The 12,819-nt window shown below is 40.7% G+C and overlaps 2 protein-coding genes across 2 annotated transcripts; both read left to right on the top strand.

Annotated features, from left to right (window-relative positions):
• The first annotated feature begins 2,049 nt into the window (after positions 1-2,049).
• ift57 (intraflagellar transport 57 homolog (Chlamydomonas)) lies at positions 2,050-7,676 on the top strand. The gene is made up of 11 exons (XM_020085393.2): positions 2,050-2,591; positions 3,369-3,543; positions 3,947-4,065; positions 4,192-4,279; positions 4,747-4,818; positions 4,944-5,066; positions 5,626-5,697; positions 5,914-6,045; positions 6,155-6,217; positions 7,196-7,262; positions 7,336-7,676. The coding sequence occupies exons 1-11, from the start codon at positions 2,437-2,439 to the stop codon at positions 7,515-7,517; spliced, it is 1,248 nt and encodes a 415-aa protein (XP_019940952.2). The 5' UTR covers positions 2,050-2,436; the 3' UTR covers positions 7,518-7,676.
• Positions 7,677-8,599: 923 nt separating this feature from the next.
• LOC109628532 (immunoglobulin superfamily member 11) lies at positions 8,600-12,309 on the top strand. The gene is made up of 7 exons (XM_020085644.2): positions 8,600-8,721; positions 9,577-9,731; positions 10,125-10,191; positions 10,290-10,421; positions 11,066-11,221; positions 11,735-11,857; positions 11,947-12,309. Exons 1-7 carry the CDS (start codon positions 8,658-8,660, stop codon positions 12,144-12,146), a joined length of 897 nt encoding a protein of 298 aa, XP_019941203.2. The 5' UTR covers positions 8,600-8,657; the 3' UTR covers positions 12,147-12,309.
• The last annotated feature ends 510 nt before the right edge of the window (positions 12,310-12,819 follow it).

Below are 12,819 nucleotides of genomic sequence, written 5' to 3' on the forward strand. Positions count from 1 at the left end.
CTCTGGGTTCCAGTTATTTGATTAAATGATTGTGGTTTTTGTCTGGAAGCAAGAGAACAGAGCTAAATGTAAGTTTATTAGAGTCCAGATGTACACACACACACACACACACACACACACACACACACACACACACACACACACACACACACACACACACACACACACACACACCTGTTCCCGTTCAGTAGTCATACTTACACACAACTGAAATGTTGTAGTAGGCTTTCTGTGAGTTGATGCTACTGTGTGTATACCCCTCACTGTGGGAAGAACAGTGCTGTATGTATATATATGTATATGGTGGTGAGCTTCTGATGAGGCCTCACCATGTAGTTAATATCTGTACAGACCTGAATGAAAACAAGCGGTCTTAAAACAGAAACTCAATGGTTTTGCCAAGTCTCTCTTCAGTGGGGCAGTTTTATTTTCTTGTCTCAGAGTAAAACACAATATTGTGTACTTTACAGCTGAAACGCACAAGCTGGTGCTGGATATTATTTTTTCTTTTAATAGCCGGAGGCTCTTCAGTTTTTAAAACAATACTTATAACGAGCTCTAATTAAAGCAGATCTGGATAGAAACAGTACTTCTAATGTGATCACAAAAATGTTTTGGGAATTTGTAAAAAAAATAAAAAAGTGGGATCTAAAGTTCCAAGAAACTCCTGACTGACTTGTATTATAAGTGCTGCAAACCAAAAAGGTGCAGTCAGCCTCCTTACATGCGTCTATTATTTCACAGGTTTGGATTTGATCTGCAAATGTATCACATGTGATTTTTGTCTTTACTTTTTCCCCCCACATTAGTAATTTATAAAATCACCATAGTAACCTGTGTTTAAATGAAATAAGGGAAAGAGAAATATGACTGTGGGTGGAGAAGAAAAACCAGATTGTATCAGTAACAGGAGGATACTGACGTCATTGAGGCAACACAATAAAACGTCATTCAAAAACTTGAAAAGGTCACGTGCTACATTCTGTTTAAGAACCAGGTTTTGGTTCAACATGACTTGAACCTTAATTTTTTGTGTGTTTCTTCATTTGAACTGAACTTCAGTTCAGTGAATACAACATGAACCATTACTGCTGTAAACGCCACTAACCAACATAACATTTTCAAGTTTAGCTTCTAAACTAATCAAGAAACCAAAATCATCTTCTATTCTCATTCTCATCTTCTAATCATCGCCTATTTGTGTGTGAAACTGTTTACTCATGTCATATGAGACGTCATTAAATCTGACAAATGTTTTGACTGGTGAATTTCAGCCTTTGTGGCCTGACTCTGGAACAACATGTGACATTCGGCTGTGACTACTGGCGTGCACTCAACTCTTGGATCATCAGATTAAAACTTGGCAGACAGACTGAGTCATTAATAACTAACACATGTTATGCAAATCCATCCAATCACCAGATGATAACTTTATCACCAGATGATTTCAGCTTTCAGAAACTAAACTGAATGTTTTCTTACACCACTGACAATCATGGGACTCTGCTGGGGTGATAGGCTTCTGATGATAAATTAGATTTTTTAACATGTTATTGTCGTGTGTTATAGATAAAGTATTCCTCTTGAATAGTGAAGCAGCATTGAAAAGGCTTAATAGTTCTCTTTCATTCTAACATTCACAATAAAAGGCAGAAAAGACTGTCAGGTTTACAGCATCTAATTTGACCTCATATCTGTTTTGCTGTAGTGTCACATGGTGAGGACATTTATTTATCATTTATTAAAAACATCCACAGAATGCTACCAGAATTATGCACATACCATTTTATGGTGTGATGATGAAATACACCTGGAAAAATCAGAGTCTGACTGAAATGGGTTTTTGGGGCTGATAACAATACTTTTTATTAGGGAATAAAAAACTTTGCCAATGATTCCTGAGTCGTTATGAATGAAACTTGATATTTTACAGTTATAATAACTTCATTATAAATAGTGTGACTATAAAACACTTCACTGACAAATATATAGACACGTTTTAATCTGAAAACTTCAACCCGGAAGCCGCCACGCTGGAAAAGGGAAACCTTTTATTTTGAAGGTGTTAACAGGAAGCCTTGTTGAGCTAACGGTGATGTCGAGCTTGTCTCTGTGGAGGATTCACTTCTTCGCCTTCACTGTGAATCACTGTCCGACATGTTGACGTGTCTCTGTCCCTCAGACCGATAAATACATCTGAGTCTGGAGTTTGTACCAAAGTTTAAAATATGAGTTCTCTCGCTGCTAACGTTAGCTACTCAGTGAGCTAGCGTTAGCCAACCTAGCGTTAGCTCCCTGTTGCCTGACAACGAAGAGGAAGCCAAACAAACTGGGGCTAGCTGGCACAGGCTAACTAGCTAGCTGGATGAGAGTTGAGCTGACGTCTCTGTGTCTTCAGTGTGGATGCTGCTGAGCGGCTGGTGAAGAGGAGCACACATGGCGGAATACGGCCGGCGGGGAGATGAAGATGATCGCGGCCCCGGAGCCGCTTACCAGGTGTTCGTGGTGATGGAGTGTTTACTGGAGAAGCTGAAGGTGTTGAACTATGAGGAGGAAGTTCTGGCCAAACACAACATGAAGAATCTGACCAGGTAAGAAGACAGTGAGGAAGAGCTTTTGAATCCCACAGGTTTCTATGTGATACGAGTAAAGTGAACTGGTTCTTCAGATGTCAACATTTAAAGCTGTTGTCTTTTATTTTACAACAAACTGTGGAGGAGTTGGACATTTAAGACACATTAGATCATTTGGACATGAACACAGACAGCAGAGCCTTCATTATGTCATGTGACACATTTGTTTATGTTCTTTGTCAAAATGGCTGCTGTCATGAAGGTGTATTTGATGTCCCCTCCAGTCTTCTTCACCTGTTTCAGTTATATGGACAAAACCTAGATAGAGGAGCTTGTGTCAGTGTGATTTGCAGAAAGCTTTTAATACAGTGAACTAAACTTCACTGTTCCCATGGCTACAGTGGATGAACTTATACAACAGAACTTTTCACATTAGAGAGTTGTTGTTGAGTTGTGTATTTACATTTTCCCAAATGTCTCCAGCCATTTTAGAACCTGAAGAAATCTAGTTTTATTTAAGGTAACACTCAGTGGCAAAGTGGCATCATATCCCGTGTGCATATTGTCGCATTGTGTTTGTCTTCCAGGAGAGTCAAAATGTACTTTTTATCCAGTTTGAAGTAACATTTTTACTTTTAATAATACTTTTAATTAAACTATATATATACATTTTGACCAGATGAAAGGTTTTAACCCCTTAGACACGCCCTCCTGTGTCTGCTGAACAGATTCAGAGAAATCCAGAGAATCTTCCTGGCGGTTGCTTTCTTTTAAACTCATCTCTGTTCCCCCCAGACATTATTTTGTCTCCAGTCCGTATCTGGATTCCAACCCTGGCGAACAGTTCTACATGTTCACCATCATCGCAGCGTGGCTCATCAATGCGGCAGGGAGGCCGTTCACCGAGCCTCAGGAGTACGACGAACCCAACGCCACTGTGTCCAACATCCTGGCAGAGCTCAGGGCTTTCGTAAGTGATGTCAGTTTTTTATCACCAGTAAAACAGATTCATCACAGTAGACAATTAGTTGTTTCTCTGACAGTCTGCACATCCTGAAATTAAACCAAATTCAACCTTTTGATAATAACAAGCTAACAGTTTCTATCATTCTTCACCTGTGAACTTCTCTCATATTTCACTGTAACTCGTCTAGAAAGGTTAAAAAAGTCTTATTTGCAGACACTCGATAATAAAGCAGGGTTCTTAAAAAGCTCTTTAACTTGATGGATAAATAGTGATAGAAACATATAAATGAAAAATGTAACAATTAATAATAATTCATATTTCAGTGTGCTTTTGATCCTGACATTGATCCCTTATTGTCAGTCTCTGTTAAACTGTGAGACTTATCTGCCTCGTCTCTGTTCATCAGGGTGTGAAGGTGGATTTCCCGCCCTCCAAACTGAAATCAGGTTCTGGCGAGTTCGTCTGCTTTGTGCTGGACCGACTGGCAGAGGAGGCTCTGAGGAGGCGGGGATTCTCCTTCAAAAAGTACTCATAACCTTTCCCCTTTAATCTCATCTCTGTAAATCAAGCAGACCTTGAGAAGTCAACAATGTTTTTTTTCCATCACGTCTGGATTGGTGTTACACTCTGGCCTGACTTTGTTTTTTTCAGACCAACCTACCCGACAGAAACCACAGAAGAAGAGTCTGTGATGGAGGACGATGCAGAGCTCACACTCAGCAAAGTTGAGGAGATGATTGTAGGTATCCCAGCTTTACTAAACCTGTCTTTACTCCTCATGCCATTTTTAATGCCTTTTATCATTTTAGTTCAAATGTTTACTTATCTGTTTTTAACCTGAGTTCAGTGTTGGCTACAAGTTTTGGTTTCATGATAGGGCTGTTACAACTTAACCTGTGATTCATCGGATTCTGTGAAGTGATTACAGTTAAAAATGAACTCAGAAATGATTTGTTCAACAAGATCTGTGTCACACTGAGGCCAAACACAAACAATTATTATATAATAAGGCTATTATATAATATAATTATTTTTGTGCAGGAACTAATTTCAGCTGTGTTCTTCAGTTCTGTTTTACTTTCTTTTCCCACAAGAGAAACTCCAGCACCACTGATGATGTTTTACTTTGACTGTTTCTCAACAGAAGAAGAAAAACTGTGGTGTGTTTGTTCAGAACGTGTTGAGTAAACTTTATTAACATTGCAGGAGGAGCCTGATGATGATGATGAGGAGAACATGATGGATCTGGAGGCTTTAAAGTTACGGACGACTCACACTGTAAGTTTAACTGCAAATGTGATCATTTAGATTCTGACTGCTGCACATTTTGGCAATGCCTTCATTTTCAGCTGAAAGCATTAAGTGTTTTTTCGAACTCTGTTCTGCTGTTTGTTCTCCGACAGGAAGCAGAACTTTCCTCTAAACCAGATGAGATTCTGGAGTCGACAGTTGATGCAGCGGACTGGAACCTGGAGGTGGAGAGAGTCCTGCCCCAGCTCAAAGTCACAGTCAGGACAGACAACAAGGTGCTAACTCACCTAAACTGCACCGGTCCTCCACCTTTTCTGTTGAGCTTAAATAGTGTTTCACAATAAAAGCCTTCCATTTAGTAGATGCTCTTATTGTGAAGCCTTTGCAGAAAGTTAAAGTCACTCAAATTGAGTAAAGTTTAAATGAGACAGAATAATAATTTACCTCTATCTACAATTTTTCAGCGGATGAGCTGCTGCAGATCTTCATTCTTATTATGTTTGTTTGTTTTAACTCAAACTAGAAATTGTGTTTTTTCTGTATCAGTAACAAACAATGAGTCACTAAATAGAAAATAATAACAAAACTCATAAAAACAAAATGTACAAAAGTGTATTGAGTTAAAACAAAATAAAGCAAGAATGTGTACACATTGTATGAAGCATGTCTAAGTTTATAACATGTAGTTTGTTTAATGGGAAAGCCTTTGAATATAAATATAAAACTAAAATCAACGACAAACTGAAATGTGGCTGTAGTTTCTCAGCACATTGCCAGCTTGCTTCTTCTTTTGATTGTTTTTGACTCGTCTCTGGTCTGTGTGTTGGTCTGCAGGACTGGAGGATCCACGTGGACCAGATGCATCAACATAGAGATGGAATCAAGTCTTCACTCAAAGAGGCCAAGGTGCGTTCACTGACCAAGTGTTTTAGGCAGAGGTTGAAAAGAGGAGCTCCAGCAATAGACAGTTTGAGAAAAGTAATGTGTTCTGAACAATAGAGCATGTAAACCTCTTCTAGTATTAACACAAATCCAATGAATCTGAGTATGAGCAGAAAAGGTCTCCTTTTAAGATGCCAGGAGTGTGTTTGATCATATCCAGTTTTGTGTCCTCGTCTGCAGAGCTACCTGGACAAACTGCAGGAGGACATTGGCAAGACTCTGGAGAAAGTGAGCAGCAGAGAAAAGTACATCAACAACCAGCTCGAAAATCTGATACAGGAGTACCGCAGTGCCCAGGCCAAACTCAGCGAGGTAAACACCCGACTCAGAAACACAAGCTGTTGAAGAAGGTGTTGTCTGCTCTGGTTTAGTTTGACAGTGCAGACTCTTTGTCATTATGATTACTTCTTCTCTCCTACAGGCCAAGGAGCAATACCAGCAGGCCAGCGGAGGGGTGACAGAACGGACCAGAGTCCTGGCTGAGGTCAGTGAACACATCAGACAGCAGCATTTTAATCCCACTCGAGTCACATGATCAGATATAACCCCGGAGCAGAAACATCTTCACAGTTAGTGTGTGTGTCTTTGTGTTTCCCTCGGATCAGTCGTCTGTCTGGAGCTTTCCACAACACGTGTCTGTCGTTTTAGATTCCTGATCAGATCAAAAGGCGCTGTCATGTGTCAGAAACATGTCACTACACTAATGACTTCTTACCTGCTTGTCTATTATTAATCCCTGGAGGTTCTGATGATAATCTATGATGTGAAAAAACAAACAGGCCAAAGCTATACATAGTTTTCTTTGAATTATCTCAGATGGAACACATCATAACAATCATTATCTCAAGAATTTACTACAGAGTAATGTCGAGACCTTAAAATATTGATAAGCGAGCAGAGCAAGCTCACAGAACTCTGTCCTATAACTGTTAATCTCATCAGTAACAAATACAAAATAACTGATTAATTAATTAAAGGTAAGTATCAAGCTTAAGGAGATTTAAAACATCCAGAGTGGACTAATGAAAAACTCAAGCAAGAAACTTAGAAAACCAAAAATTATAAAAGAAGTGAAGAATTAAACTTGACGCCTTAGAGTGGTTTCAGTTTCACCTCTGAGGACAAACATGTCCTCTGTTAATGAAACTGCTTCAAAGTTTTGGTGAACAGTGAACGTGAACAACAAAAATCATGAGAATATCAGCATCAGTAAATTAAAAAAACCTTTTAAACATGTGTAGAGGAATAATACTGACTTGAACAGGGTTAAAGAAAACAGCTGAATAACAAGCAGTGAATAAAATGCAGTAGGAGTTCATATCATCAGGGATTCATTTAAAACCACGACTCGCTGCATCTTGTCCTTTCTCAGACAAGTTTCTTGAAGTGATGCACTGAGCTATCACCTGCAGACGACGCAGACCGCCTGTGACCTCGTCCTGTTTTTGTGCCTGTGTTTCAGATCAGCGAGGAGCTGGAGAAGGTGAAGCAGGAGATGGAGGAGAAAGGCAGCAGCATGTCTGACGGGGGTGAGTCTCAGGACCTGAACTGTCACATCACGTATTTCTGCTCGTGCATAATGATTCTGTTTTTGTCACACAGCTCCAGTGGTGAAGATCAAGCAGAGTTTGACAAAGCTGAAGCAGGAGATCGTTCAAATGGATGTGAGGATCGGCGTCGTCCAGCACACGCTGCTGCAGGCCAAACTGAAAGAGAAGTCCAACATGACGCGCGACATGCACGCCACCAACATCCCAGAGCCCGCCACCGGGCCCTACACGTAGAAACTCACCTTAAATCCTATGTTACAAATCCTATGTTCATATTTTTCCGGTAATGACCAAGAAAAACAGCAGGTTCTTGCACTGAGATGCTGGAATCATGAAAATCTTTTATATTTATGCTTGATTGATGAAATAGTCAAAATAAAAAAACTGTTGCAATTGTTGCATCTCTGGTTTTCTTTCAATTCAAATGTACTTTAATCAAAGTGACAGAAGAAGTCTCCTTAAAAGGAAAAGATGAATTCAAAAGCAAAATTACACTCACACAAGCAAGGAGCTGTGGCTGGCTGCAGTGTAGATCATAAACCAAACCAGCCTCCTCCATGTTAGCAGATGGGACTTGGACCAAACTTAAAACTCCATGCTGAGTAAATCCTTTTCCCAAAGATGGTTTCTGTCATTTTAGCTAGTTCTTTTCACACTGCCGAATGTTGAAGTGTTCATGTTTCTGATAAATTTGGTTTTAATTTGATGTTATAAAAACAGGCTGAGATGTCGTGATTGACATTTTAAACCGACTCACGATTGGCATGTATGGCCGGGACCTCGATACCATGGATCCGCTCCTCGATCACCACTGTGCAGAATCTGGCTCCAAATAAAATCAAAAGCACAAGATGGCGGCACCTCGCTGTGGATATAAACTTAAAGTTTCATTTTGTCAATATCTTGGCAGGAAGGAAGTTTTGGAGCAGATGGGATCAGCAGAGTCACACACAGGACGGAATCTGTGCAGTCGCTGTTTGGAGGGCAAACCTGCAGAAAGGATGTCTGTGTCCATGGCAACCAAAGCTATAAAGCTGCTGTACATCACACACCGTATGTTGCACTGGTGAGATGTCTAACGTCTTATAGGGGATGTTTCCTACAGAGCATCAGCGGCAGTTCTTTACGTCAAGCTGACTAATTAGGCCACAATCTGACTCCTTCATAAATAAATTCCTCCTGCTGTCGCTCATCTGACAATTAGAGTCCCACAACGATGTGATTCAAACAGACAATGAGACAGAGATAATGAAGGGAGAGTGAAAATAAAGAGGGTGGGGTTGGTTGCGTCGCTCAATAGATTAATCATGCATGCCTAGTTTTTTTGGCCACGGCCAAGGGGAGTGAAGTCTGCTGCTGTGCTTCCTCTCAGCGATGGGTTCTTGTGGAGGATGGATGCTGTGGACCCTGTGTGCGAGCTTCACCGCTCTGGAGACTGGTGAGCGGGCCTGTCTAATTAATTCTGCACGCGGACAGTTTTGAGGGATCTGTGAGAATTTTCTCAACTTTTTCACATGGGTTGTAGTTTTTGTTTTTCGTTCATTTTAGTGCTATTGTAAGAACGGGGATGACACATTCTTTAAATCTTCAGCGTGGAGTGTGAGGTGAAACGTAGGTCCTCAGTGTCGGCTCAAAACCACCAGACACAAGTTTGACTGTGAGGTTGCAGATTTCTTTGAAAATACTAACAGTGTTGTAAAATGTACAAACTTTCACTCTTATTCAGTTTATTTCAACTACAAATGAAAAATCGTTTAATTTCAATTTGTAAGAGTGAAGAGCTTCATAAAGCTTTTGAGTTTAAGAGATTTAATTTGTGTTTACTGCACTTTTTTCTCAATTGCTTTAATTAATTACAAGTAAACTTGTGTTTTGCTTATTGTTAAAGATTTTTGATGCATTGGCATTTTAGAAACCGGTGATCTACAAGGTAACGATGCAGTGAGTCGACAGAATAGTTTCACGAACATATCCCAGTGAAATGAGCTGTTGTTCCACTTCCAGTCTGTGATCGGTTTGGCCCAACCTCAGAGCTGTCAAGTGTAATTAACAACTAATATGCACGCAGAATTCACACACACACACACACACACACATACATACAAAAGGCCCGGGGATGACAGAGAGGAGGGGGCGGCATCATTACTGCAGTAATGAAGGAGGGGGAGGACCGGAGCAATCTGCACGTCAGCATAGAAACTGGGGGAAGTGAATATTTAGAGTAACAGTAAAACATGATGGAGTTACAGTGAAAATTCCTTAATGAAGCAGTTTCATTTTTAAATGGACTCAGCTGCACTCAGGGTGACCATGAGGGAGGAGAGTGTGGAGGTGGTTCGGGGAGATTTTGTCGTCCTGCCTTGCTCCTTCTTCACCTCCAGCCCCCTCTCCAGACTCAACATCATCTGGACCCTTGCTCCCTTCTCCAGCCCAGAAACACCAATACAGGTTTGAATGCACACACACACACACACACACACACACACACACACACACACACACACACACACACACACACACACACACACACACACACACACACACACACACACACTAGTAAGAGCTGGTGAAATACTCCTGCGTCCTAAAAAGTGGAACCTGCTGCAATGAGAATAAAAAGTGTTTGGGTGAAAAGTTTGATGAGATTTGCTTGTGTTCTGTCTTCTCTGTATTTTTAAAATCATTTCTCAAACTTGGACTTCACTGCCGTTATTGAGGTCTGTATTAAAAACAACTATCCAGAGAAAAACGTTTATGATTCCGATGAAAACATCCTCCTTAAACCCACAGTAAAGAAAATGTTATGTTTATTTATTTCTAAAACTACTGACTCACTTCCAGGTGATTGTGTACGACCACGGACAGGTGATTGAAGACCCCTCCCTCACTGGCAGGGTGGGTTTTACAGGTATTATGACCTTCCTTTAATCCAGTTGTTATGTTTGGTAATTTAAAAATACATGACAGCTTGTGTTTTGCATGTACATTTCTCCTCTTATGCTGCAGGAATCCCCTGGAGTGCAGATATTGTCCTGAACGACACACGAGTATCAGACGCTGGTGTTTACCGCTGCATGGTCAATAACCCACCAGAGGCAGCAGCTCCTGGCATAGGAGAGCTGGTGCTCAGTGTTCTGGGTAAGTTACTGAGACTAAAGGATTGTTCAACATGTATTATTTGAGTTGGATACACATTTGGTGCACATCCACACCTGCCGTTGCTGCTGTCTATTCTCTGGAGCATCCACACTGGTTGATATAATCAAGGATTGTAATCATGGGCAGTGTAGTTTTCCACTTGTCTCCACACTGTCAGATTTATCGCCATGAAACTTTGTCCAGATATTTATCAAACCTCCATTTGTAAATATTGTTCTGTTAATTTAACAGTGAAATGTTTCAGTCCCAGAGAAATAACCGTAACATCAACTCAAACAGCTTGATATTATGGGGTGTGTGTGTTAAGTGTCTGTGTGCTTCCGTCTGTCCATCTCTCCATCTATCTATCTATCTATCTATCTATCTATCTATCTATCTATCTATCTATCAAACATCAAATACCAAATTAGTAAATAATCATCAGTCTAATTTTCTCTGTAGAGAAACACAGCAGCTATTTTTGTAATAGAAAAACAATGATCTAAACAAATATTTAATTTCAGGTGGAACATTAACCAAGAAATATTCCTGAAAAAAGAAACTAAGAAGAAGAAACACTAAAGTCTGTTAGAGCTCCACTGCATTAAATCCTTTCAGGAAAATAATCTGATTAATCTTTGCAGAGCCGCCCTCTCTGCCCATGTGCCAGTGGGACGGAGACATCGATATTGGAGGAAGCGTCACGCTGACCTGCTCTGTGGCAGAGGGCGTCCCCACTCCTGAGATCCACTGGGATAAACTGAACCCAGAGGAAATCTCACTGCCAATCAACATGGAGGGTCTGTGCCCCACACACACACACACACACACACACACACACACACACACACACACACACACACACACACACACACACACACACACAAAACATTGAGGGGATGGATACAGATGTTTTAAAAATAATGCAGAGGACTTGAAGCTTGATTTTATTAGTGTGAGGAAAATCTGTGCTGGATTTTATGCTTTTATGCTGTGTGAGCTTTTCAGTGAAAAACTAAAAGTAGATTCAATGTTGATTAAAAGTTTTCACCCCCCCAATAGACAATGAAACATGGAGCTACAAAAATATTCATAGAGTATATTTAAAAAGTGAGTATTTTAAAGAGACTGGTAAAGTTGTAATCCAATATTTTAGCTGGAAGAGTCAGAGGGGATGTGTTAAAGTAAAAATCAGATTTTTATTTATGTTTGGGTTAAGATGGAAAAAATTACAAAAAGCAGGATTCTTCATTTCCCATTATAAATATATAACCCTCTCACCCGTTCAGTGTCATGTGACTCTCTCTCCTCAGGGGATCTGTCAGGCTCCGTCCAAATCATCAACGTGTCCTCTCAGACGTCCGGCCTGTACCGCTGCTCTGCCACCAACCTCCTGGGAACAGAGAACTGCTACGTCAATCTGTCCATCTACAGCCGTGAGTTCACCCGTCATCCTTCTCACTGCAGCCAAATAAATGTTTATGTTTTCATTCCTCAAACCCTTGTGGTCGTCTTCCTCCTGCAGCCCCTGAGAGGTCCTCTGGCATCCTGCAGGGCGTGCTGCTGACCTTGTCCATGAGCCTGGTGCTGCTGGCGCTGCTGGTGCTCATGATGTGGCTCCATCGCACGGGGCAGGATGGGAGGTGGAGGGAGGGGAAAGAAGAAGATGAGGAGTACAACGAGATACGATACACACCGTCACTGATGAAGCGCTCGTTTGTTTGATTTCTCAACCTGAACAGGAATTTAAAAAAAGAAAAAGTTCCAACACAGGTATCAAACAAAGGACTGTCAGGACTCTTTGTTTCATGTAGATAATGGATTTTTACAGCCTGGCTGAGTATTTCTGTACAGCATCATGGATTCTGAATAAATGCCCTGGTTCTGAGAGGTGTGGTATTTCAGTCACAAAACGATCGACACTTGCACACACAATATTTTCCCAGATTCCCTAAACATTAGGAGGCCACTAAACCTGCATCCTTCCCTTTATCAGCTGTTTGTTCTAACACCTTAAATAAAACCTCGTCATTAACTTTGAGTTCCTTAACGCTTCAAACTGAAAAAACACTTTCAAACATCTTCAGTGTTTGATCAATTGATCTTTTTCTCTTTTGACCAGGAATCAAACACCAACATGAATTTGATCTTTGAACAAGCAAAAAAAAATCTCACCTTACGAACCCGTCACACTACAAATCCAAACTCCAGACGTGGATGTGAATGAGCGTCGTGCTGCAGAGAAAGAGCTCATTGTTGAGAGCTAAGAGTCCTCGGGTCAGAGAGAAAAGCAGAGGTCTGCAGAAATCATTTCCTTTTTTAAAGGTCCAGTGTGTAACATTTAGGTGAAAGGGAACTATTGGCAGAAATTTAATGTAGAACTAAATTATATGAATTG

The sequence above is a fragment of the Paralichthys olivaceus genome, chromosome 15 (genome assembly GCF_024713975.1).
Source record: "Paralichthys olivaceus isolate ysfri-2021 chromosome 15, ASM2471397v2, whole genome shotgun sequence".
Taxonomy (NCBI): Eukaryota; Metazoa; Chordata; class Actinopteri; order Pleuronectiformes; family Paralichthyidae; genus Paralichthys; species Paralichthys olivaceus.

What these genes read in the sequence shown, in the direction of transcription:
- LOC109628532 (XM_020085644.2), top strand. Translation starts at nt 8,658, where the DNA reads ATGGGTTCTTGTGGAGGATGGATGCTGTGGACCCTGTGTGCGAGCTTC. An exon ending in CTTCACCGCTCTGGAGACTG is followed by an intron (nt 8,722 to 9,576) that starts GTGAGCGGGCCT and finishes AAATGGACTCAG; the next exon opens with CTGCACTCAGGGTGACCATG. An exon ending in CAATCTGTCCATCTACAGCC is followed by an intron (nt 11,858 to 11,946) that starts GTGAGTTCACCC and finishes TTCCTCCTGCAG; the next exon opens with CCCCTGAGAGGTCCTCTGGC.
- ift57 (XM_020085393.2), top strand. Translation starts at nt 2,437, where the DNA reads ATGGCGGAATACGGCCGGCGGGGAGATGAAGATGATCGCGGCCCCGGA. An exon ending in CGGGGATTCTCCTTCAAAAA is followed by an intron (nt 4,066 to 4,191) that starts GTACTCATAACC and finishes TGTTTTTTTCAG; the next exon opens with ACCAACCTACCCGACAGAAA. An exon ending in CAGCAGCATGTCTGACGGGG is followed by an intron (nt 7,263 to 7,335) that starts GTGAGTCTCAGG and finishes TTTGTCACACAG; the next exon opens with CTCCAGTGGTGAAGATCAAG.